At 45.0% G+C, this 23,139-nt stretch overlaps 1 protein-coding gene and 1 pseudogene across 2 annotated transcripts; both read right to left on the bottom strand.

Annotated features, from left to right (window-relative positions):
- Positions 1-5,848: 5,848 nt before the first annotated feature.
- LOC137817263 (uncharacterized) lies at positions 5,849-22,953 on the bottom strand. Of its 2 annotated transcripts, none has more exons than XM_068620516.1 (2): positions 22,631-22,953; positions 5,849-9,784 (listed from the first exon to the last, which is right to left on the bottom strand). In XM_068620516.1, the coding sequence occupies exon 2, from the start codon at positions 8,772-8,774 to the stop codon at positions 6,471-6,473; it is 2,304 nt and encodes a 767-aa protein (XP_068476617.1). In that variant the 5' UTR covers positions 8,775-9,784; positions 22,631-22,953; the 3' UTR covers positions 5,849-6,470. The 2 variants fall into 2 exon arrangements, with proteins under 2 accessions (XP_068476617.1, XP_068476618.1); XM_068620517.1 differs by having other exon boundaries at positions 5,849-9,771; positions 22,631-22,946.
- LOC137817265 (uncharacterized) lies at positions 13,806-20,375 on the bottom strand (annotated as a pseudogene).
- Positions 22,954-23,139: the final 186 nt, after the last annotated feature.

Below are 23,139 nucleotides of genomic sequence, written 5' to 3'. Positions count from 1 at the left end.
TTTGCTCATGTTGGACTCAACTCACAACAAAGTCATTCCAACACCATCACAGAACAAACGGGCTAATGTCACCAAATTCAACATAGCATAAATACAAACATACATAATCCAAATCAAATAAGTGCAAAAATCATAATCCCTAAATCCTATATCCCTAAAATCAAATTAAGGGCAAAATTCTAGACACAAAAATGCACTAACAAGTAAACAAAGACCAAGACCCATGTCAACAATATGGTTGTCTTTACGCGGGATTCAACCATTCTGCTCATGTTGGACTTAGCTCACAAAAATGTCATTCCAACACCATGACAAAACAAACGGGCTACTGTGACGAAATTCAACGCATCAGAAATACAAACATGCATAATCCAAATCAAAGAAAAGCAAAAATCATAATCCCTAAATCCTATATCACTAAAATCAAAACCCAAAACTAAACCCTAAACAACCCATAAATTTAAATCCCAAACCGGAATCCTACACAAACCCTAAAATAACAACTCAAAATGAAACCCTAAATAACCCCTAAAAATCACAATCCAAAACGGAAATACAAAATACACACAATGAAATCGGAAATCACTAGTCCAGAAAGGCAAAACAAGGGCTCCTTATTAAGTGCGGTTTTACGAACAAACGCACTGGTAAAAAACGTGGTGGCATTTTTGAAATTAAGTTCATTTACAAATGCGGCTATTTGTAACAGCCGTATTCGTAAATCAAAGCCCTTGATTTATCAATGTGGCTGTTACAAATAGCCGCATTTGTAAATCTTTTTTTACCCTAACTCACTTCAGAAGCGCGCCATTCACTACTTTTTCTTTCTCCAGAAGCGTTTCGCCATTGATTGTGCTCTCATTTGCGCTTCGCGTTCCTCTGTTCTTGAAGCTTTCGTGCCTTCGTGGTAAGTTTGTGAGCTTTCTTTCTTCTTCATGCGTTCGTGCCTTCGTTCATACAGCGTTATTTTACTGTTCATATTGTTGAACTGCCTTCATTGATACTGTTACATTGCCTTTGTAGGTTTCTCTCTTCTTGCTTTTGTGCTCCGTCGCCGCGTCCGCTACCGTCGCCTTGTTCGTTGTCGTCGTCGCGTCTGCTGCCGCTGTCGTGGCACCTTGGGAACGTTACCTTCACACACAAGGTTGGTTGTATTTTTTGAATTTTGTTTTAATGTTATGAATTTTTTTTATGTATTATAATTTTTATTTTTTAAAATTTATATTATTTAGTGTTTATTTTAATTTTAATTTATATTATGTTAGTTGTTAGTATAGAATATAATTATCGTGTTTGTATTGAGTCTGAGGGTGTTCCACCCTCGACAATTGATACGTGTTGGTATTGAGTCCGGCGGTGTTCGACCCTCGACAAACGCGTTAGGTAGAACACTGATTAAAAATCGCCTGCATGACTATTTCAGAATAGAATGGATCGAAATTGGATTAATTCTCTTCGCATAAGTGATGAGTACGAAAGAGGAGTAGAAGAATTTATACAAATTGCACAACGTAACGTGATTAATAGTGGTCATGATGGAGCAAAGATCAGGTGTCCGTGCGTTAACTGTTTAAATGGAAGGATATTGGATGTTAAGATAATGAGGGAACACCTTCTATGTGAAGGGTTTCTTCGATCTTATAAAACTTGGACATGGCATGGTGAATTGTTAAATTTACCACGTGTTTCCGTACCTGAAGAATATGTGGGGTCCACCATGGATGATGCAGTACATGATGATGTAGATTATGATCTATTGGAGGACATGATTCGTGATGTGGGAGCTGAGTCTTTTGTAGAAGCGCATGGATATGGAAGTATGTCAAGCGATGCAAAGAGTCCATTGTATCCTGGATCAACTAACTTCACACGGTTGTTGGCAATGTTAAGATTGATCAATTTGAAGGCAATAAATGGATGGATTGATAAAAGCTCCACAGAGTTGCTTCAGTTGTTGAAGGATATGCTTCCAGAGGGAAATACTCTACCTAATCGTAATTATGAGGCCAAAAAGATTCTTTGTCCAATGGGTATGGAGTATAAAAAGATACATGCATGTCCTAATGATTGTATATTATACCGAAAAGATTTTGAATTGTTGAAAAGTTGTCTGAGGTGTGAGTTATCACATTATAAGTTGAAACAAAGAGATGATGATACTAAGCATGGACCCCCAACATTCCAAGGATGAAGCATTTGTTTGCAAACCCAAACGATGCTAAGAATCTTATATGACATGTAGATGAGAGGAAATGTGATGGCATGTACCAAACACCTCATTCGATTTATGTCACAACCTCATGTAATAATTTCATTTCATTATATTAATTTATATTTGATCCTGCCTGTTGACCGGAACGCTGGAAACTGCCTCGTCAAAGGATCGACGTGCGCACCGCTTCTCACCTCCGTTCCTCTTCGAGATCCACCTCAAGAACCTGCAAAGAAACAGAGCGGCGCCGCTGCGGCCGATCGCACTCCAACGCTCAAGTCAGTGACCGAATCACCAAATACTAAGAGAACAAGAACCGTGCAAATCCTCTCTCACAGTCAGCTCTACAACTCGCAAGCGTAAAGAGTATAAACTGAACGTGCGTACCTCAGAAAGTTTGTTGAGAACTCTTATATACCTGGTTGTTTTCTCTCTCCTGGCAGTTACAGACCTGGACACGTGGCTCACATCCAGTCATACACGTGCCATCATCTGGAGCCTCCTTGACTTGGCGCTGCTTCTACTCTCATTTTGGCTAAGTTACTTATGCATGGTACTGCCCAGTGCATAGCTAACTTGGGAGTGCGATCTCTACTGGAGTTGGCGAGTTAGGGTGTCCTTATACACCTTCCCTGTGGTCTCGCCGGCCGCCTTCATAATTTGCTTCTCCTTCATCTTCGGCGATGTGCTTTCTCCGGCGATCTCCAACTGCTTGGTCGCCCGAGTTCACATCTGGCGACTTCGTATTTAACCCGGTGATCGCCTATTCTGATATGCTGGAGATCGGAACACGCCAACTTAATAACTGGCGGCTTCACGAGCCCCCCGACTTCCTTCCCTTCTGCCAGCCTGGCGCCTTGCCAACACGCCTATACTGTAGCAGGATGCCACGTCATCACTCCCGACTACCAGGGCGGTACACAAGCCCCCAGTCTTAAGCGAAGACTTGTCTAGCGAAAAGACTGAAAGAGTCACGTCAACACCGGTCTACGTGGCACTGACGCAGAATTCCAAACGGTTGTACCTTCTGCTTTTCTGACGCTCCACCAAACCCCTCACTCATCGCTCGACACGTGGCTTCATCAACGGCTCTCTCCAGCTGCCGTTTGCGCTTCCTAAACCCATTTCGAAAAAACCCTTAAACCCATTTTCACTCAACACTGTTCCATCACTTTCCCTCGCATTCACGAACGCTCTAACTTTCTTCTGCGGAAAACTCTCAGCGCTCTCCAGCATTCTGAATCACCATCAACCTTCATCGTTTTCCTGATCATCAAAAGGTACCTACTTTCCTTCTTCTGCTGGTTTTCCTTGCATTTTAACCGATTCGCATCATCCTGTAACTGCCTGGTGCATACGTTGTGGGTTGCCTTTCCATTTCTCCTTATGCGTAACTTAGGGCTTCGTCAATCGTCGCAACGAACCTACATTCGTTCGTTTTTCACCTTCCTTCTATGATCGAGTCAGCCTCTGTAACCCCTGATCATTTTTCGTTTTCTTCTTCCCTTGCAGCTACAACCATGACTCGCACAAAGATCACCCCGAATCCTCCTCCTTCATCAAGAAACCCCCCTTCACAAGCACACGATCCACCACGAGTTCGTGGCGCTTCATCTTCCCAGGCTGAGAGGCCTGCGTCTTCCCGTCCTGTCCTGGCCCAGGCGACTCCACCTATCGCTGGAGGAGCCCCCGTTCCCCTGCCGGACTTCAAAACCTTGTATCCCTGGGCCAACTTGACCCTTCTGAGGGAGACATCCTCTGTGAACACTGCGGGAGCAGTTTTGCGGCTGACTAAGGGGGATGAGCTTCATCAATCATTTCACAAGGAGCACGACAAGAAGATGATGGTGCTGCCTTGCCCCCCCGATCTGCCTGTTTGTGCCGATGACAAGGTGAGCGCCGACGTGCCCTTCTGCTTCGTCTACACGACCTTATTTAAGAAGGTGAAGCTCAAGTTCCCTTTCACCCAATTCGAGAGGGAACTCCATACCGAGCTCAACATTGCCGCCGCCCAGCTTCACCTCAACAGCTGGGCGTTTGTTCGAGCTTTTCAAGTGATGTGCGACCACCTGGGGTTGCCCGCATCCGTGGATGTATTCCTGTTTCTCTTTGAAGCCAAGCACCCAGGAGACCGCCTGTGGGTTAGCTTGAACGCGATTGTTGGGAGGTCCATCTTTACTATCTTCCAGCAATCCTACAAGGACTGGAAGGGGAAATTCGTCCAAGTGCGCGCTAATGACAAGGACGCCTCCCTTCTCGATGGCTTCCCCTTGTACTGGGTGGACAAGGGGAAGAAAGAGTCCAAGAGCTGTTTCAGGAGACCCAGAAGTCCTGACAGCATGGGAGCATTGGACAGAGATCTCTGTCTCTTCTGGAAAAGGGTGGCGGACGCCAACATTACTTTCCTTACCACCACCTTGATCTGCTTCGAATTTTACGAAGACCAGCTAGAAATTTGAATAGGTTAGAACATTAAAAGCTGTTGTTTTAATACTGCTTCTGTTTAGCTGTTTCTGGGCGTCTTATGCACTACCTTATGCACAAGACTTTGGTTTTATCTTTCCTGCACATATCATCTGCTTTGCTGTGTACTACCTTATGCACTTATTTTTTCCTTGAGTTAACCCATGCATTTTCGTTCCATGCAGATAACATGTTGGGCAAAGGCATGCTCGCTGAACTGAAGGCGCTCGTCCGAAACCACGGGTTGGCGACAGGTTCTCAAACGGTGCCCAACTCGGTGGTAGAGACAGCCATCGTCCAAGGGCGATCACCTCCCAAGGAACCTGCCCAACGCAAGAAATTGGTCCTCAAGAGACCTAAAAGGAAAGCCCCTCAGGTGATCCACGAGGAAGAGGAAGAAGATGACGAGGCCACCGAAGATGGTTTGGTCTCAAAGAGGAAGAGGGTGGCACCTTCTTCACCGCCTGCTCCACCCCCTCTTCCAACCTCAACACCTCCATCGACGCCTGCTCCTCCTCCATCATCGCCACCCCCACGGGCTCCTGCCTCACCAGTCCAAGCGGTCCCACTGGCCACTGGCCACTGCGCCACCTGCAGTTGAGGCCCAAGAGCCAAACTTCATGGAGGACCCCCCAAGCGCCTCTACACCATATGTGTCAGCTGGAGGGGGTCCCCCTTCAAACGCCTCAGCTGCAGAAGCTGCTCCAATCGGGGATGAGGTTGCTCATACCTCTCCGATTCTGATCACCGAATCCCCGATTCCGTCGCCACGCCAGGAAGTGCCTACTGAAGAACCTGCTAAGGAAGGTGGCGACGAGAACCAACAACAGGCTCACCTGGTGCCTCTACAAGCAGCAAACCTCCCTTTGGAGGTCACAAGGATGTGGGAGCCTCTAACTGCCAAGTTGAAGACCATAGCAGAAGATATCCCAGCGATCATAACCAGAGCTATGGAGAGCTCAACCAGGAGTGATGGCATTTCATGTGTTCTTCTTGAATCAAAGTAGTAAAAAATGGATGCGGAAGCAATGGGTGAGTGAAACAAAGCCCTCCTAGGAGTTGTGATGGCTTTGAAGGTGCATGATGAGTATGAATTAGAGAGGTTCGGCCAGCTCTATGAAGAAAGGTGAAGGGAGTGAAGTTTATAGCCTAGATTTCTAGGAGAAGTATAGCTAGTGCACAAAATGGGCAGCATAACAATACTCAAATAAACTTGTCAAATACAAAGAGATAGCCTTCCTATTTATAGGCTATTTGGGCTTAAATGTTAAGCTACATTTCTAAGGAAAAGAAAACCAAAATTAAATCTAAATTCTAAGCCATGTGCCATGCAATGACCGGCCACACAACCCTAGGTTCTAGAAGGTTTCCTTCACAAAGTTCTTTCTACACTACCTATCTTACTAAGTACCCCTAATGGGCCTTTTATGCAACAAAGCCTCTTCTCTCCCAAACCGTAGCTTTGGCCCTTGTGTGTGTGAAGCTAGACGGTCTAGGACTCTTCATAGATGCTCCTCATGTAGCCTTGGCCTAGACGCTCCTCATCATGGCTAGACGCTCCCTTTGTGAGGCTAGACGCTCCTTGTGAGGCTAGACGCTCCTTTTGGAAGGCTAGACGGTCTTGGTCTTGGAAGCTTGGCTTTCATAGTGTGGTGAGCTTGGGCCCTCTTCCATCATCCCCTCCCTCTTGAAAAGGATTTGTCCTCAAATCCAATGCTTTTGCTTAGGGGAATGGTTGTGGCTGGATGGTGTCCATCATCTCCTCCTTCTTTTGAGAAGATCTATCCTCAGATCTTCAGGCTTGATCTCGGATAGCAGCATCTTGTTTCTTCAAAACTTGTCCTCCTGGATCAAACGTCCTCCTATAGAAATAATCAAATAAAGCATAGGTGTTAGTTTGCAGATTAATTTTACTAGGTTGCCATTGTTGTTTGTCTTTTGGTGTTGGCAACCTTGGACAAGATTTCTCTTTTAAGGGTTGTGTGTGGCCTCTAATCATCTTTTGTATTTTAAAATGGTCATTTGTGGTTACCTTCTCTTGAGGCATAAATCCTATAGGAGATGGTAACAACTTAAAAGAAGAAAGATGATTGAGCACACACATAACTTTAAAAGGAGAAGTAGTTTTGTGAACTACTTGATGGTATGTTTGCTCATCTCTAAAATTGTGTGTGCACTTCATGATTATTCTAGGCATAATAGAAAGAGCTATATTTTCAAAAATATTTTGACCATGCGTTTGAGGATGATAAGCATTTAAAGTGTGCAACTTAGTTGCAAGTTTTCCAAAGGAAATCCTCAAATCATGGTTTGCGAAAGTTGGAGCTCTATTCAATATTATGCTTGAGAATAAACCATGGAGATGTATCACTTCTCTAGAGAAGAGTTTATCCATAACCATGAAGATTGAATTAAAACCTTTTGTTGTCCTAGGGAATTTTAAAATGAAATTTGTATCTTCCCAAGGATCATTTGCAAAAGGTGAAGGAGTATAGAGTTCATGAGACTTTACTTTAGGTGTAGTTTGAAAACATGAGTTGTACTTAAAGTAATGTCTTTGAACCTCTTTTCTCATGGGTGACAAAAGTTTTCCTCTTAAAAGCTCTAGCGTTTGATCAACTTTCTTTTGTCCCATGAGTTCTCCTTCTTGATCTATGCAAGCTTCTTGTAAGGACTTTTCTTTTGTGCTCATGCTTGCAAGTGTTCCTTTACAAAAGGAAAGGCTAGGTTGTTCAACAAGAAGCATGTTTGTGAAGGTATTTTCAATATGCTTGACTTGTTGAATGACCTTGTGGGAAGGAACACTATTCTCCCACGCCTTTTGTTTCCCAAAATTTTTTTCTTTTTCTATTTTTTCTTCATCCCTTTTGTGTTTCATTTGTATTTGGTCTTTTACCACTTGGGAATGTGGTAAAGGGCTAAGTACAAACCTTTTATGCTTGTGGATAAAAGAAATCTCGTTAGTTAGACCATTATGTGAGGTTTTCTTATCAAATTGCCATGGTCTACCTAATAAGATGTGGCAAGCTTCCATAGGTACTACATCACACAAAACATTGTCTTTGTAGTTGCCTATAGAAAACTCGATTTCCACTTGTTTGTCTACACGTAGTTCTCCATCCTCATTGATCCATTGTAAATTGTAAGGTTGTGGATGAGGAACTACTTGTAGTTGTAATTTTTCAATCAATCTAGTGCTACAACAATTGCAGCATGACCCACCATCCACAATAAGAGAGCATATATTTTCTAAAACATTGCATCTAGTATGAAAAATGTTCTCTCGTTGTGTCTCAATGGGTGCACTAGGTTGATTGTGGAGGATTCTTTGAATCATCAATAAGTCCCCCTCCAAAGGATTTATCCTTTCTCCTTCCCCTTTTTCTTGGGTACTAGGTTCATCTTCACCACTTGTGTATTCATCTTTTCCTTTTAAAAACAAAATTCTTTGGTTTGGACATTGTGCTTGCACATGCCCTCTTCCAAAACATTTAAAACATTTGGTGTCCCTAGCACGGATGTATGGGGTGGAGGCATCTTTCACTAAGGGTTTGGTAGTCTCTTTGGGTTCGTCTCTAGGTGTACTACCCTCCCTTTTAAAGTCTTTCTTGGGATAAGAGTTGGAGTAAGAACCTACCCTTTGACTTGAAGTTTTGCGCAAATTTTGTTGTTCAACTTTAATGCAAAGTTGAACCAAATCATTCAAGTCTTGATAGGGTAATAGTTCTACTCTATCTCTTATCTCAAGTGATAGGCCACTAAGGAACCTAGATATGGTGGTTTCCTCCTCTTCTCTAATGGAGGCTCTCATCATGTAGAGCTCCATCTTTTGTCTATACTCTTCTACGCTCATATTCTTTTGTTGGAGTCTTTGGAGCTTGTCCATCAACTCCCTATGGTAGTAAGAAGGTATATGTCGACGTCTTAGGGCTCCCCTAAGGTCATTCCAATATTCAATGGGAGGTTCCCTATGAAGACGTCGGTCTCTCTCTAAAGAGGTCCACCAATACATAGCATTTCCTTGGAAACTAAGGGTGGCTAAGGGTACCTTACGTTCCTCACTTACCCTATGGCAAGCAAAGAGTTGCTCTACCTTCATCTCCCAATCTAGATATATTTCTACATTTTCCTTTCTATGAAAATGAGGTAGGTCTACTCTAGTTTCCCTTGGCACCTCTTGTTCCCTTTGCCTAGTTCTTCTAGGGGGTGGTTGGTAATAATCATTGATTCTACGGCTTCCCTCCCCTAGAGATTCAATACTTTGAGAATGTGATGCATGAGTTTTTTTTTATTTTTGTGATTTTTGTGACTTCTCTTCTTGAGCTTTAGCCAACTCATTGATTTTGTTCTCATTCTCCAATTGTCTAAAAGAGATTAATTGTACCGCTTGGGATACTTCTTTTAAAAGAGTTTTCAAAGATTTTACTTCACTTTCTATAGACTTTGGAGAGTGAGAAGAAGAAGACATGGCTAAAACTTTGTGTATATAGGTGTTTTACTTGGAGAAAGTTTAGGAAAGTTAGAGAAGGGAGTTTTCCAGGTAAGGGAGGTGAGTCACAATGGACTACTTAAGTACCAAGCCTTTTCCTTGCCAAAAACTTTTCCTCCAATGACTTCACACAAAATTTTCTCTTAGTAGAACACTTAGAACACAAAAAGTTGAGAAATCAAAAAGCAAGAAAATTATGTAAGCTGGATATGCAGCAAACTAGTCGGTATAGCACAAATTTAAACAATACTAAACATGCAAAACGTTTCTACCAAAACAAAAGAAATACAAGTTCAAACAAGCAACAAATTACTAAGCAAAATGACTATGCTATTCGGCCCTAGGTGAGGCTCCTTGGACACTTGGAGCCCTTGAAGACACACTCACCGTCTAAAACGTAATTTAAAAGAGGTAATTAACAATAATCCAAGTTGTAAAGGAGATAAGAAAACCCCCTTTGTTGTTCCTCTTTTTGGTTAGTGCACTTTCTTTGTTGTCTTGTTTGTTGATCTTCTAGGTGTTTGTAGTGTTTGTTTCAAGAAGCTTGTTTCGCCTTAGCTTTGACTCCTCCTTAGAAAGTTGGCTTTAATTCTCCAATTTCCAGCACCTATTCACAAAGGCTTAACCTTAAACCAAGTCAATTTCCATGCACATAAGCACCAAGAGAGAATTAATTTCCAGCACCCACAAAAGAGAGGTCAAGAAACAAAAGCAAGAAACAAATTTAATTGAAAGAAAACAGTACCACCAAAAGGATTTATAATATGACAACTTAGAAAGAGATTCAAGAAATTAAAGCAAACAATTAAAGGTACTCAATAAAAGTTGGCACACAAAAGGAATTCCTAAAGAAAAGCACTAGATTAGATGACCAAATAAAAAAACAGCACCACTGGAAAATGTTGTGGGCCAGAAAACAGTTTTGTTCCCCGATTTATGCTGAGCTGTAATTGTAAAATTTGTTTCTGAAATTTGGATACAAGAAAATTCAGGATCTTAGCTAAATTTTGGCTTTGGAATCACCTAAAACGCATGCACCATTTTTTTTTAATAATTTTTGCAAATTTGGTGTGCAGTTAGGCCAGCTGTAACGCTCAAGATTCGCACTCTGATTTTGTGAGATTTATCATTTTTTTTCTGTTGCTCCTTTTGACCTCATTCTTTTTTTGTCTTTTCTATAACACCTTAAACTTGCATTTTCCAGAAATTCAGAATTTTCCTATGGGTGGAAAAAATTTTGTTAAACAAAACAGCCCAGAACAGAGAGGTGATACAGGGGAAATCTGGAAAACTGGAAGAAAACAGCAAGATAACCAAAAATAACACAATGGAAAATGTGAGAATGGAAATTGTGTATGAACTAAGACACAATTATGAACTCAAACTAAAAATAAAAAGCATCAAAGGATCAAAATAACAGCAGATTAAAGCAATATAAAGAGACCCAAAACAAGAAACAATCAAGCCAAAAAATAGGACTACTAAGAATTGATGACAATATGGATGAACATGACTTGACAAAACATGTATAGATTCAGAAAATTAAAGACTCAAAGCATAATATGAAGCAAAAATAATGAAAGCAATAAAGACTCAAAGCCTAAAACAAAATAGCAACACAAAGGTGTATGGAATCCTATCACAAATTGCACAAGAACTTGTTCAAGATCAAATGAACAAGAGTGCTTGGGTTGGATCTTCCACAAAGCACACCAAGAACAAATTAAAATATAAAAAACAGCAAGACAAGTAAGGAATTGAAATGACAAAGATGAAAATAAAGAAGAAATGAAATTAAAAAGACAAGTTACTCATCTTGAAGAACCAATAGCTCATGATACCAAATGATGGCATTTCATGTGTTCTTCTTGAATCAAAGTAGTAAAAAATGGATGCGGAAGCAATGGGTGAGTGAAACAAAGCCCTCCTAGGAGTTGTGATGGCTTTGAAGGTGCATGATGAGTATGAATTAGAGAGGTTCGGCCAGCTCTATGAAGAAAGGTGAAGGGAGTGAAGTTTATAGCCTAGATTTCTAGGAGAAGTATAGCTAGTGCACAAAATGGGCAGCATAACAATACTCAAATAAACTTGTCAAATACAAAGAGATAGCCTTCCTATTTATAGGCTATTTGGGCTTAAATGTTAAGCTACATTTCTAAGGAAAAGAAAACCAAAATTAAATCTAAATTCTAAGCCATGTGCCATGCAATGACCGGCCACACAACCCTAGGTTCTAGAAGGTTTCCTTCACAAAGTTCTTTCTACACTACCTATCTTACTAAGTACCCCTAATGGGCCTTTTATGCAACAAAGCCTCTTCTCTCCCAAACCGTAGCTTTGGCCCTTGTGTGTGTGAAGCTAGACGGTCTAGGACTCTTCATAGATGCTCCTCATGTAGCCTTGGCCTAGACGCTCCTCATCATGGCTAGACGCTCCCTTTGTGAGGCTAGACGCTCCTTGTGAGGCTAGACGCTCCTTTTGGAAGGCTAGACGGTCTTGGTCTTGGAAGCTTGGCTTTCATAGTGTGGTGAGCTTGGGCCCTCTTCCATCAAGGAGGCTCCAAGACGACCTCTTCAACCTCAAAACCGAAAACAGCACTATGAGGGTCGAGGTGGAGAAGTTGTCTTTCAACCTGACGCTCGTAGAAATCGAACACTCCCGAGTGGAGGATGCCATGAACACCGAGCTCAGGCTGGCGCGCAAGGAGGCCGCTGACCTTCGCCACAAGGTGCATCAACTTGCTCAAGAGAAGGTTGAACTGGAGAGCAAGATTGTGCCCCTTCGCGTCAGAGTGGTTGACCTGGAGGCTCTCATGAAGGCTGACGCCGTCAAGGTGCAAAAACTAGAGAAAAGGTCAGCTGACCGAGAGACCCTCCTTGGGCAGGTGGAAAAGGCGAGGGACGACGCCATAGCTGATCTTGCCAAAGCCAACGAAGAGAAAGGAAAGGCAGTTGCTGAACTGGCCCAAGCGCAAGCGGAATCCAAAAAGGTTACTGAAGACCTTCTCCAGGCTCAAGAGATCAATGAACAACTCAAGAAACAGGTTGAAGAGCTGGAGCAACAGAATAAAGAGCTGAAAGAGCAAACTGAAGACCTCAAGAAGCGGATTGAGGAACTTCAGAAGCAAATTGAAGAACTCAAGCTGAACTCCGCTCAAATTCTGGCTGCTGGATTCGAAGCTGCGCGGGAACAATTTGCTTGCCTGTTCCCCGACCTGGATCTCAGCATGGTGTCGCTGAACAATGAAGTGGTGGATGGAAAAGTCGTTCCTGCTGAAGACTAATCAATTCTTCTTCATCTGCTACCTTTGTGCTTTCCCTTGTATTATAACTTGTAATAAACTTTATGTCCCTTCGTGTATATGCTCTGAACTGTTAACTGTTAATGACAAAGGCTACGTTTTCCCTTTTATAACTTCTTCACTCGCTTCAACTTTCCTTGCTTGTTTAGTTTCAAAGAAATGACTTAGGAAAACTGTAGGTACAACCTTTGGCTTAACTGCTTCGGATCACTTCAGCCTTAAGCAACAAACACTTAACAATTCGTAACCTTAAGGCAATTAACCTTATCGTAAAAATATCCCTCAAGCAACGAACTGTAACTCAGTCACTGGCTTAAACACCGCTCCACTCGACCTGCTTCACCAAACAGGTCTTTTAACCTTCTCGCCGCTGTTTGAACTCTTCCCGATCGCCAAAGACTCTTGGTGATATCAGCTTCTTTCTAGCCTCATGCTTTGGCCATTGTTTCTTTGTCTGGGGGTAGAAACGCCTTTTGGGATCCTTCTTTACCTCCCTGAACTTCAGAACAAAAGACCGGTTGACTAGGCGTTCTCTTCGAACCTACCTTAGCCACCTTCCAAACTTCTTCCACCCTCTGCACCATACCTGAACTCATTCGAGACGAGAAGGATTTTATCTTGCCTAAGCTCGCATGTAGGCGAGAAGGTCTTTAACTCGCCTGAACTCGCTCATCGGCGAGAAGGTCTTTAACTTACCTGAACTCGCTCATCGGCGAGAAGGTCTTTAGCTCGCCTGAACTCGCTCATCGGCGAGAAGGTCTTTAACTCGCCTGAACTCGCTCATCGGCGAGAAGGTCTTTAACTCGCCTCTACATTGCCCCAGGGGTTACATCTTCTCGCCCCCAGAAACACGGAGGACTTTTTACTGGCGCCTCTACATTGCCCCAGGGGTTACATCTTCTCGCCCCCAGAAACAGGGAGGACTTTTCACTGGTGCCTCTACATTGCCCCAGGGGTTACATCTTCTCGCCCCCAGAAACAGGGAGGACTTTTCACTGGTGCCTCTACATTGCCCCAGGGGTTACATCTTCTCGCCCCCAGAAACAGGGAGGACTTTTCACTGGTGCCTCTACATTGCCCCAGGGGTTAAATCTTCTCGCCCCCAGAAACAGGGAGGACTTTTCACTGGTGCCTCTACATTGCCCCAGGGGTTACATCTTCTCGCCCCCAGAAACAGGGAGGACTTTTCACTGGTGCCTCTACATTGCCCCAGGGGTTACATCTTCTCGACCCCAGAAACAGGGAGGACTTTTCACTCTTCCTCGCCTGCACTCGCTCGACGGCGAGGAGGTCTTTATCTTGCCTCAGAACGCACGAGGGCGTTGAGGTCTTTCGTCTGGTGCCTCCGATCGCCGAAAGACGATGAGGGCTTTAAAACTTTAACTGGTGCCTCCAATCGCCGAAAAACGATGAGGACTTAAAAACTTTAACTGGTGCCTCCAATCGCCGAAAAACGATGAGGACTTAAAAACTTTTACTGGTGCCTCCAATCGCCGAAAAACGATGAGGACTTAAAAACTTTTTAGAAAACATGCGATATATCTTTACTTGCCTTAAATCACGTACAAGCGACAAGGTCTTTCTTCAAAACTTTTGGGAAAAAGCAAACATGCAATCTGAAAACGCCTTATACTTCGAAAACTCTTCTTTTATTGGGTGGCCTCATTAAAAACCCTCCTTAGGGAAAAAAGAGTGCCCCCTTCAAACTGTTTCATCAGAGACATTGTAATATGACCTTTGTGTTTGTCTTTACTTACAAAGCTCTTAACTATAGTACAACTTCAGGTGCGTGGCGTTCCAGGTGCGAGGAATCGCCCCTCCTTCCAGCGTCTCTAAGCGGTAGGCGCCGTTCCCGAGCACCTCGGTTATTCTGAACGGTCTAGTCCACTTGGGCGACAGTTTATTCTCCATCTCGTACTGGTGGGCCTTCCTCATCACCAGATCGCCCTCTCTAAACTGCCTTGGCATCACCTTCGAGTTGTATCTTCGTTCGATCCTCCTCTTCACCGCCTCAGCTTTCAGTCTCGCCTCTTCCCTGACCTCGTCCAGTAGATCCAGGTTCAGCCTTCTCTCTTCATTCGAGTCTTCCTCTACGAAGTTCTGGAATCTCGGCGAGCTCTCCTGGATCTCTACTGGGATCATGGCATCACACCCATAGACCAAGCTGAACGGGGTCTCATGGGTTCCTGACTGCTCGGTGGTGTGGTACGCCCAGACTATACGGGGTACCTCCTCAGCCCAACTTCCCTTGGCTTTCTCAAGCCTTCTCTTCAAACCTCTCAACAACACCCGATTAGCTGACTCCACCTGGCCGTTTGTCTGAGGGTGCTCGACGGATGCAAACACTTGTTGAATTCCCACCCCTTCGCAGAGCTTCTTCAGCAGGTGGCTTGCAAACTGAGTCCCATTATCCGACACCAGGCATTTAGGCACTCCAAATCGGCACACGATGTTCTTCCACACGAAACCTTCGATCTTGCGTGCGGTGATCTGGGCCACTGGTTCTGCTTCGATCCACTTGGTGAAATATTCAATCGCCACCACCAAGTACTTCATCTGCCTGATCGCCAGCGGGAAAGGTCCCAGGATGTCGATTCCCCAGGTATGAAATGGCCAAGGGCTATAAATCGACTTCAACTCCTCGGGAGGCGCCTTATGCCAATCGGCGTGCTGCTGGCATTGTTTACAACATTGGGCATACTTCTTGCAATCTTCTCTCATGGATGGCCAGTAGTATCCTGCACGGAGAGTCCTCGCGGCCAGAGCTCGACCCCCGACGTGGCTTCCGCATATACCTTCGTGGAGCTCCGCCATGATTCTCGTGCACTTCTCGCCGTATATACATTCCAGGAGCGGGTGAGTGAACCCAAACCTGTACAGATCGCCATCAATCAGGGTGTACTTGCTAGAATTCTTCTTTACCTTCCTAGCCTCAGTCGGATCCAGCGGGAGAAGGCCATCTGCCAGGCACCGCTTGTACTGTGTTATCCAAGTGTCTGGCTCATGGGTAGCGCAGACCTGTATCACATTCACCTTCTCTCCTCGGCATGCTCTAATTCTCGGCGATCTCATAGTTTCTTGCGTCAGGGACTTATGGCTTCTCGCGGCGTTCTCCGTCGACTTGCTGATCTGAAGGACCAGGTGATCTGCCACAAATGCTCTCGGCGTCTTCAGAGTTTCTTGAATCACCGTCCTCTGCCTACATCCCTTGCCTGAGCTGGCGAGCTTAGCTAGCAAGTCAGCTCGGGCATTCTGCTCTCTGGGTACATGTACTACTTCAAAGGAGGCAAAGGAACTCTTCAATTCCTGCACGTACGCCAAGTAAGCCGCCATTTGTGGATCTTTAGCCTGGAACTCGCCTGTTACTTGCCCTATGACTAGCAGTGAGTCACTCTTAGCCATCAGCACCCTAGCTCCCATCTCCTTGGCCAGCAGAATCCTAGCGATCAGCGCCTCATACTCTGCTTGATTGTTGCTGGCTTTGAAGGCGAACCTCAGAGATTGTTCGATCAGCACGCCGTTGGGTCCTTCCAATATGACTCCAGCACCGCTGCCCTGCTGGTTCGACGATCCATCCACTGAAAGTACCCAACGGAAATCGTCTCCTTCAACCCGCGTCGCCTCTGATGAGAGCTCAACCACGAAATCTGCAAAGATTTGCCCCTTGATCGGGCCTCGGGGCTCATATTTAATATCAAACTCTGACAATTCTACTGCCCACTTCACCATCCTTCCCGCAACGTCGGGTTTCTTCAAGACCTTCTGGATGGGCAGGTCAGTCATCACCAGTATTGTGAAACTATGGAAGTAGTGGCGCAACCTCCTCGCCGAAAACACCACAGCCAGCGCAGCCTTCTCCAGGGCCTGATATCTCGTTTCGGGGCCCTGCAACACCTTGCTCACAAAATAGATAGGCTTCTGAGCCTGATCTTGATCCTGGGCGAGCACCGCACTCACCGCCCTCTCAGTTACATCAAAATACAACCTGAGAGGGATTCCCACCAGCGGTTTGCACAGAACCGGCGGGCTCGCCAGATACTCCTTCAGTTTGACGAAAGCTTCCTCGCACTCTTTCGTCCAAACAAACTTATTATTGCGCCGCAGACACTGAAAATAGGGATGCCCCTTTTCTCCGCTAGCTGACACGAAGCGAGATAGGGCTGCCATCCGACCTGTTAGCTGCTGGACTTCTTTTACCGTAGCTGGGCTCCTCATCGCCAAGATGGTGGCACACTTGTCTGGGTTGGCTTCTATTCCTCTTTCAGTCAAGAGGAAACCCAAAAACTTTCCAGCCTCCACGCCGAAAATGCATTTCTCCGGATTGAGCTTTAACTTGAACTTGGCGATCGTCGTGAACAATTCTTCCAAGTCTGCAACGTGTTTACTTTTTTCCTGCGAGGTCACGACCATGTCATCGACGTACGCTTGCACGTTCCTTCCCAGCATTGGTGCAAGTACTCGATCCATCAGCCTCTGGTATGTGGCCCCGCGTTCTTCAGCCCAAACGGCATCACCTTATAGCAATAGCACGATCTCTCCGTCATGAAGGCTGTCTTCTCTTCATCCATGGGATGCATCTTGATCTGATTATATCCTGAGAAGGCATCCAGGAAACTCAGCAACTTACACCCTGCAGCACTATCGACCAGGGCATCTATGCTTGGTAAAGGATACGAATCCTTTGGGCAAGCTTTGTTCAGGTCGGTGAAGTCGACGCACATGCGCCATTTCCCGTTACTCTTCTTCACCAGCACGACATTTGCCAGCCACTCAGGGTACTGGACTTCCCTGATGTGGCCTGCAGCGAGGAGTTTCTGTGTTTCGTCCCTGATCGCCTGCTTCCTCTCCTCGTTGAACTTTCTTCTCCTTTGTCGCACCGGTCTCACCAAATTGTCCATCGCCAGATGATGGCACAAGAAGTCGGGATCAATCCCGGGCATGTCCGAAGCGGACCATGCAAACGCGTCCAGATGCCGCTCAATCACCTCGGCGATCTGGTCCTGGAGCTCGACCTCCAGAGATCTTCCCAGCCTGAAGATCTTTCCTCCGATCTCCTTTTCGAGCCACTGCTCGACGGGTTTTGGCCTGGATTCTCTGGCGATCACCGCCCTGGCGATTCCCTGCTCCCTCGCTTCCTCAGGGCGATTCCGCTCCTCTTCCTCCTCCAGACCAGCATTCTTCTCCCCCAGCTCAGCGTCCACCATCTCCACGTCTCTTCCGGCGGCCTCCTCTGTTACCGTCGATCTGGGCTTCACACCGGGAGGTGGGGTGGTTGTTACATAACTCACTGATCTCTTGTTTTTCAGGCTATTCTCATAGCACTTTTTCGCTTCTTTCTGATCAGACTTGATCGTGATCACCACCCCTTCCATGGACGGCAAATTTACCTTCATGTGCCGAGTCAACGGGATGGCGCCTATCCTGTTAAGCGTGGGCCTTCCCAACAGGATGTTGTATGCTGAAGGAGCGTTTACGATGAGGTACTTGATTTTCTCCGTCCTTGACCCAGCCTCATCTGTAAACGTGGTTCTCAGCTCAATGTACCCCCTGACCTCCACCTGGTCACTAGCGAACCCATATAGACACCCTCCATAGGGCCTTAGCTGGTCAAGGGGCAACTCCAGCTGCGTGAAAGTCGGCCAGAACATTACGTCTGCCGAGCTTCCTTGGTCCACCAGAACTCTGTGGACCTTCCTTCCCGCTGTAACCAACGAAATGACTATGGGATCGTTGTCATGGGGCACAACGTCCCGAAGATCCTGTTTGGTGAACGTAATGTCCACTTCCGGCGAGTGATCTTCAAACATATCCACTGTCATCACCGATCGCGCGTACTTCTTCCTCTGCGATGCGGTGCATCCACCACCTGAGAAGCCCCCTGCAATGGTGTGGATCTCCCCGTGGATAGGCATCTCGTGTTGCTGGGCTTCTCCACCTGCTGGCTGGGAACTCGACGCTCCCCCCGTCCTCCTGTCCAGCAGATAGTCATTTAGGAACCCGCTCTTAACCAGATCGTCGAGCTGATATCCCAAAGACAAACACGAGTCCAAAGTGTGGCCAAAACCTTGGTGAAACTCACACCAGGCATCCGGCTTTGACCCCAGCACCTTGTCGCCCACCTTCTCAGGCGCTTTCAACCTAGCAGATATATTAGGAATGGCGATTAGATCCGCTAGTCCCATGACAAACTTGTGCTTAGGCGGGCGATTGTATTCCCGGCGTGCTGGTTGCTGGCGCCCCTGGCTCCTTCCCTTGTTCCTCCTGTCGTAAGGATGGCGAGTCCTCTGGTCCTTCCTGGCCGCCGCCGCTGTTTCCAGCACCCTCTGCGGCTGGATCCTGGTCTGGGCGCGTGGCCTGGCGGGAGCCACGCTTCCTCTCTTCTCGGCGACTTCACTCTTGTCGGCTATGTGAGCCACCGCAAGTCGCCTGACTTCAGCAAACGTCGCGGGGTGAGCCCTGATCAAGGCCTCGCAGAATGGTCCTGGCTGCACGCCCTTCTTGAAGGCATAGACCAGCATCTCTTCATCCTTGGTCGACGATCTGACCATCTGCGCTCCAAAGCGATTCAGGTAATCTCTGAGGGACTCTCCATGGTACTGCCTTATATCAAACAGATCATAAGACACCCTGGGCGGTGCCTTATTCACGATGTACTGCTCGACAAAAATCTTCGAGAACTGTTGAAAATTGGTTATGTGGCCGTTAGGCAGGCTCACAAACCACTCCATCGCCGTTCCTTGGAGCGTACTCACGAACATCTTGCAGTAGACGGCGTCTGACCCTCCCGACAGCATCATCTGCGTATGGAACGTGGTTAGATGAGCCTCTGGATCCTCTACGCCGGTAAAGACAGCCTTAACCGGAACCACGCTCGTGGGAATAGGCGTGTCAGTAATCGCCTGAACAAAAGGCATAGGGAAAACACGAGGTGGCGTCGACGGCGCCACCTCTTCAGCAGAAGAACGCCCTTGCTGCTCCTGAAGAGCTTGATGCAGCTCCTCAGTCACCTTGCTAAGCTCCTCGTTCCTGGCGCGAGCGGCGACCAGGTCCTCATGCATTCTCGCCTGCTCTGCGCGTGAGGCTTCCACAGTTGCCTGCAACGAACGCATCATTTCTGCCATCTGCGCCATGGTCATGGCGGCGGCGCCTTCGGCAGCAACGGGCGCAACTGGACTTGAACGATTGCTTCTCATTTTTCTCATGAACCCAGCGAATCTCAGAATGCAGCGAACGACACTTCAACCACGATCGAATCAGCGATCAATCGGAGAAAACAGTGCGAAACTGCGCAAGAAAACTCAAGAACACCGTAAACCTTCAAAGAAAACCACAACTTCACCAGAAACCACCGCTTCCCCACGGACAACCAAACGAGCGAAAGAACTCGAACTTCCACCAAACAAATTACGTGTAAACAGTAGGAAACCTCACTCCACCGATCGAAAAGCCAAACGAACGGTATAAAACGCGAATTCACCGAACGAAACTCAAGCAAACAGCGAACGATGGTTGCACCAGCACACAACCACGCAGAAAACTTCGAAAACCTCCAAGAACTCACGCTGTGGATGGGAGCAAGTTTTACACGACCCCACGGTGGGCGCCTGATGATCCTGCCTGTTGACCGGAACGTTGGAAACTGCCTCGTCAAAGGATCGACGTGCGCACCGCTTCTCACCTCCGTTCCTCTTCGAGATCCACCTCAAGAACCTGCAAAGAAACAGAGCGGCGCCGCTGCGGCCGATCGCACTCCAACGCTCAAGTCAGTGACCGAATCACCAAATACTAAGAGAACAAGAACCGTGCAAATCCTCTCTCACAGTCAGCTCTACAACTCGCAAGCGTAAAGAGTATAAACTGAACGTGCGTACCTCAGAAAGTTTGTTGAGAACTCTTATATACCTGGTTGTTTTCTCTCTCCTGGCAGTTACAGACCTGGACACGTGGCTTGCATCCAGTCGTACACGTGCCATGATCTGGAGCCTCCTTGACTTGGCGCTGCTTCTACTCTCATTTTGGCTAAGTTACTTATGCATGGTACTGCCCAGTGCATAGCTAACTTGGGAGTGCGATCTCTACTGGAGTTGGCGAGTTAGGGTGTCCTTATACACCTTCCCTGTGGTCTCGCCGGCCGCCTTCATAATTTGCTTCTCCTTCATCTTCGGCGATGTGCTTTCTCCGGCGATCTCCAACTGCTTGGTCGCCCGAGTTCACATCTGGCGACTTCGTATTTAACCCGGTGATCGCCTATTCTGATATGCTGGAGATCGGAACACGCCAACTTAATAACTGGCGGCTTCACGAGCCCCCCGACTTCCTTCCCTTCTGCCAGCCTGGCGCCTTGCCAACACGCCTATACTGTAGCAGGATGCCACGTCATCACTCCCGACTACCAGGGCGGTACAATATTTATATTTATATATTACATATAATTTAATACAAATGTTCTTTATTTTGTAGAAACCTCTTCATAAACCAAGTCCGGAGAAGAAGCATGAGGTTCCAGTTGACGATCATATAGCTTCCTTAGGTCTAGTTGCTAGTCATATTGACCATCATCCTTTTGAAGTTCTGTGGGATGATATGTTTTTTCAAATAAACACTGAACTGCCACTGTTCATGTACAACACAGATTTATTAGAATTTATAGCTGGGAATCAGGAGCTCAATATAAATATAATTCAATTTTTTATGATGTAAGTATTTTTACCTATATTTCAATTTACTTTATGTTAAATTATTATTGATTATGCTTTAACTAATAACTTGTAGGTTTTTGCATGGAGTCTATCTCACTAAGGAGAAGGGAAATGTGTATGGATTCTTAGATCATGTATATACTAATCCCGTTGGACCAAGGTCATATGAGACCTAAGCATACATCACTAACACCTTGGAAAAAGAGGGAAAACAAATTTATTTATGTCCTTATATTAATGAGTGAGTTTAATTATATGTTGTCAATTATTAGTATTTCATGTTTTAAATATTTACTAACTCTTTTCATGGATGATATAGGCATCATTGGTAATTACTTGTCTTATCAATGGTTGATAAGACTGTTGTTTGGTTGTGTTCCCTACACAAGAAGATATCCACAAATTTTAAGAATATAATTGATACGTAAGTACACTATAAAGTTAACTTTGTATGTTACTAATTAACCATCTACTAACGAGGTTTTTTGTATTAACCAGTTCATGACGTGGATATAACATCCTAAAAGGTCGATCTAGTTCAAATAATTTGAACTGGATAAGAATAAAAGTTTGTAATTTTTTTTCTTTCTCTTATCATTGTTTATCAATATACTAACTTTTACTTTTTGTTGGATTATAGTGTAATAAACAACCAGGAAACTATGAGTGTGGCTATTACGTTATGCAATGGATGATTACCATTGTAAGACTGGGCCTTAAAAGTGATTGGAAAGAGGTAACATGATATGTTAAATTATTTTTATAATTCTTGAACATATATGTATCTTAAAACTAATTTATGTCAACCATATTTTGAAATGCAGTTCTTCACGGATGAAGCACCAATGACTTCGGATGCCATAGCATAGGTGAGACATTCTTGGTCCACATATTTCATAAATTTTTATAACTCTAGGATAGTTGATCAATAGTGTAGGGATTATATGTAATTTGATTTGTGTTTGTAATGTACATTTTGATCAATATATATTTGATTCTCTGAATTTATGTATTTTTCTGGCTGGGTATATATAATTGAACAGGTTAATTTATATGGGATTAACACTAAACAGATTGCACTAAAAAAAACCACAAGTGCGGCTATTTACCATAGCCGCATTTATAAATCCAGCGCATGATTTACAAATGCGGCTATTACCAAAGCCGCATTTGTAAATGCTATACCCCTAAACCCTATCACCTGATTCATAAGCATATACAAATGCGACTACTAGAAATAACCGCCCTTATAAATAATATTTACAAATGCGGCTATATAGCCGTCTTTGATTTACGAATGCCTGCTGATCAAATGCGGCTCTATAGCCGCCATTGTAAATGTAAAATAGCCGCCCTTGTTTAGCATTTTTGCGCTAGTGAGTGAATGCCAACCAATTACAAAACCAGAGACCAAAATCGCAACCATAATGCAAAAAAAAAAAACCCTAAACCAAACGAAAACATACCTTTCTTAAAGCCCCAAAATCGCACTGCAAAATGAACTCCAACTGCCCTAAATATGCGATTTCAAGATGCAATTGAACCAACCCTAAAACCCCATTGCGAATTGAAGGCGAAATCACCTCTTTTGAAGCCTCAATTCACACTCCTTTGAAGACCCAAATTCGCACAGCAAAATGAACTATAAATGCCCCAGAAAGGCGAAATGAAGACGCAATCAAAGCAAGCATAAAAACCACTGCCAAGTGAAGGCGGAATGGAACAACCCTAAAACCACATTTCGGACAATAGAAATTAAAGGTGAAAGCTCCCACCACATTTCTGATTTGGGGGCTTCATTCGAATCAACAACCATTTTCTTTAACCTTATTTTTAATTTTAAAATGAAAAGACACATTTACCCTTTGCCATGTCATCAAATCTGCCACATACTTTGGTTGTATACAGGCGCAAGGCGCAGTATGTCAAACAATCATTTTCGGTTTTTTACTAGCATGAGTCACTTTTAGTCTTT

The sequence above is a fragment of the Phaseolus vulgaris genome, unplaced genomic scaffold, assembly GCF_000499845.2.
Source record: "Phaseolus vulgaris cultivar G19833 unplaced genomic scaffold, P. vulgaris v2.0 scaffold_24, whole genome shotgun sequence".
Classification (NCBI taxonomy): domain Eukaryota; kingdom Viridiplantae; phylum Streptophyta; class Magnoliopsida; order Fabales; family Fabaceae; genus Phaseolus; species Phaseolus vulgaris.
The sequence above is the reverse complement of the archived record's forward strand: the minus strand, read 5'-3'. Positions and strand labels throughout refer to the sequence as shown.

Excerpts from the sequence above, each read along its gene's own strand:
- LOC137817263 (XM_068620516.1), bottom strand. The coding sequence starts at position 8,774 with ATGAAGGTAGAGCAACTCTTTGCTTGCCATAGGGTAAGTGAGGAACGT.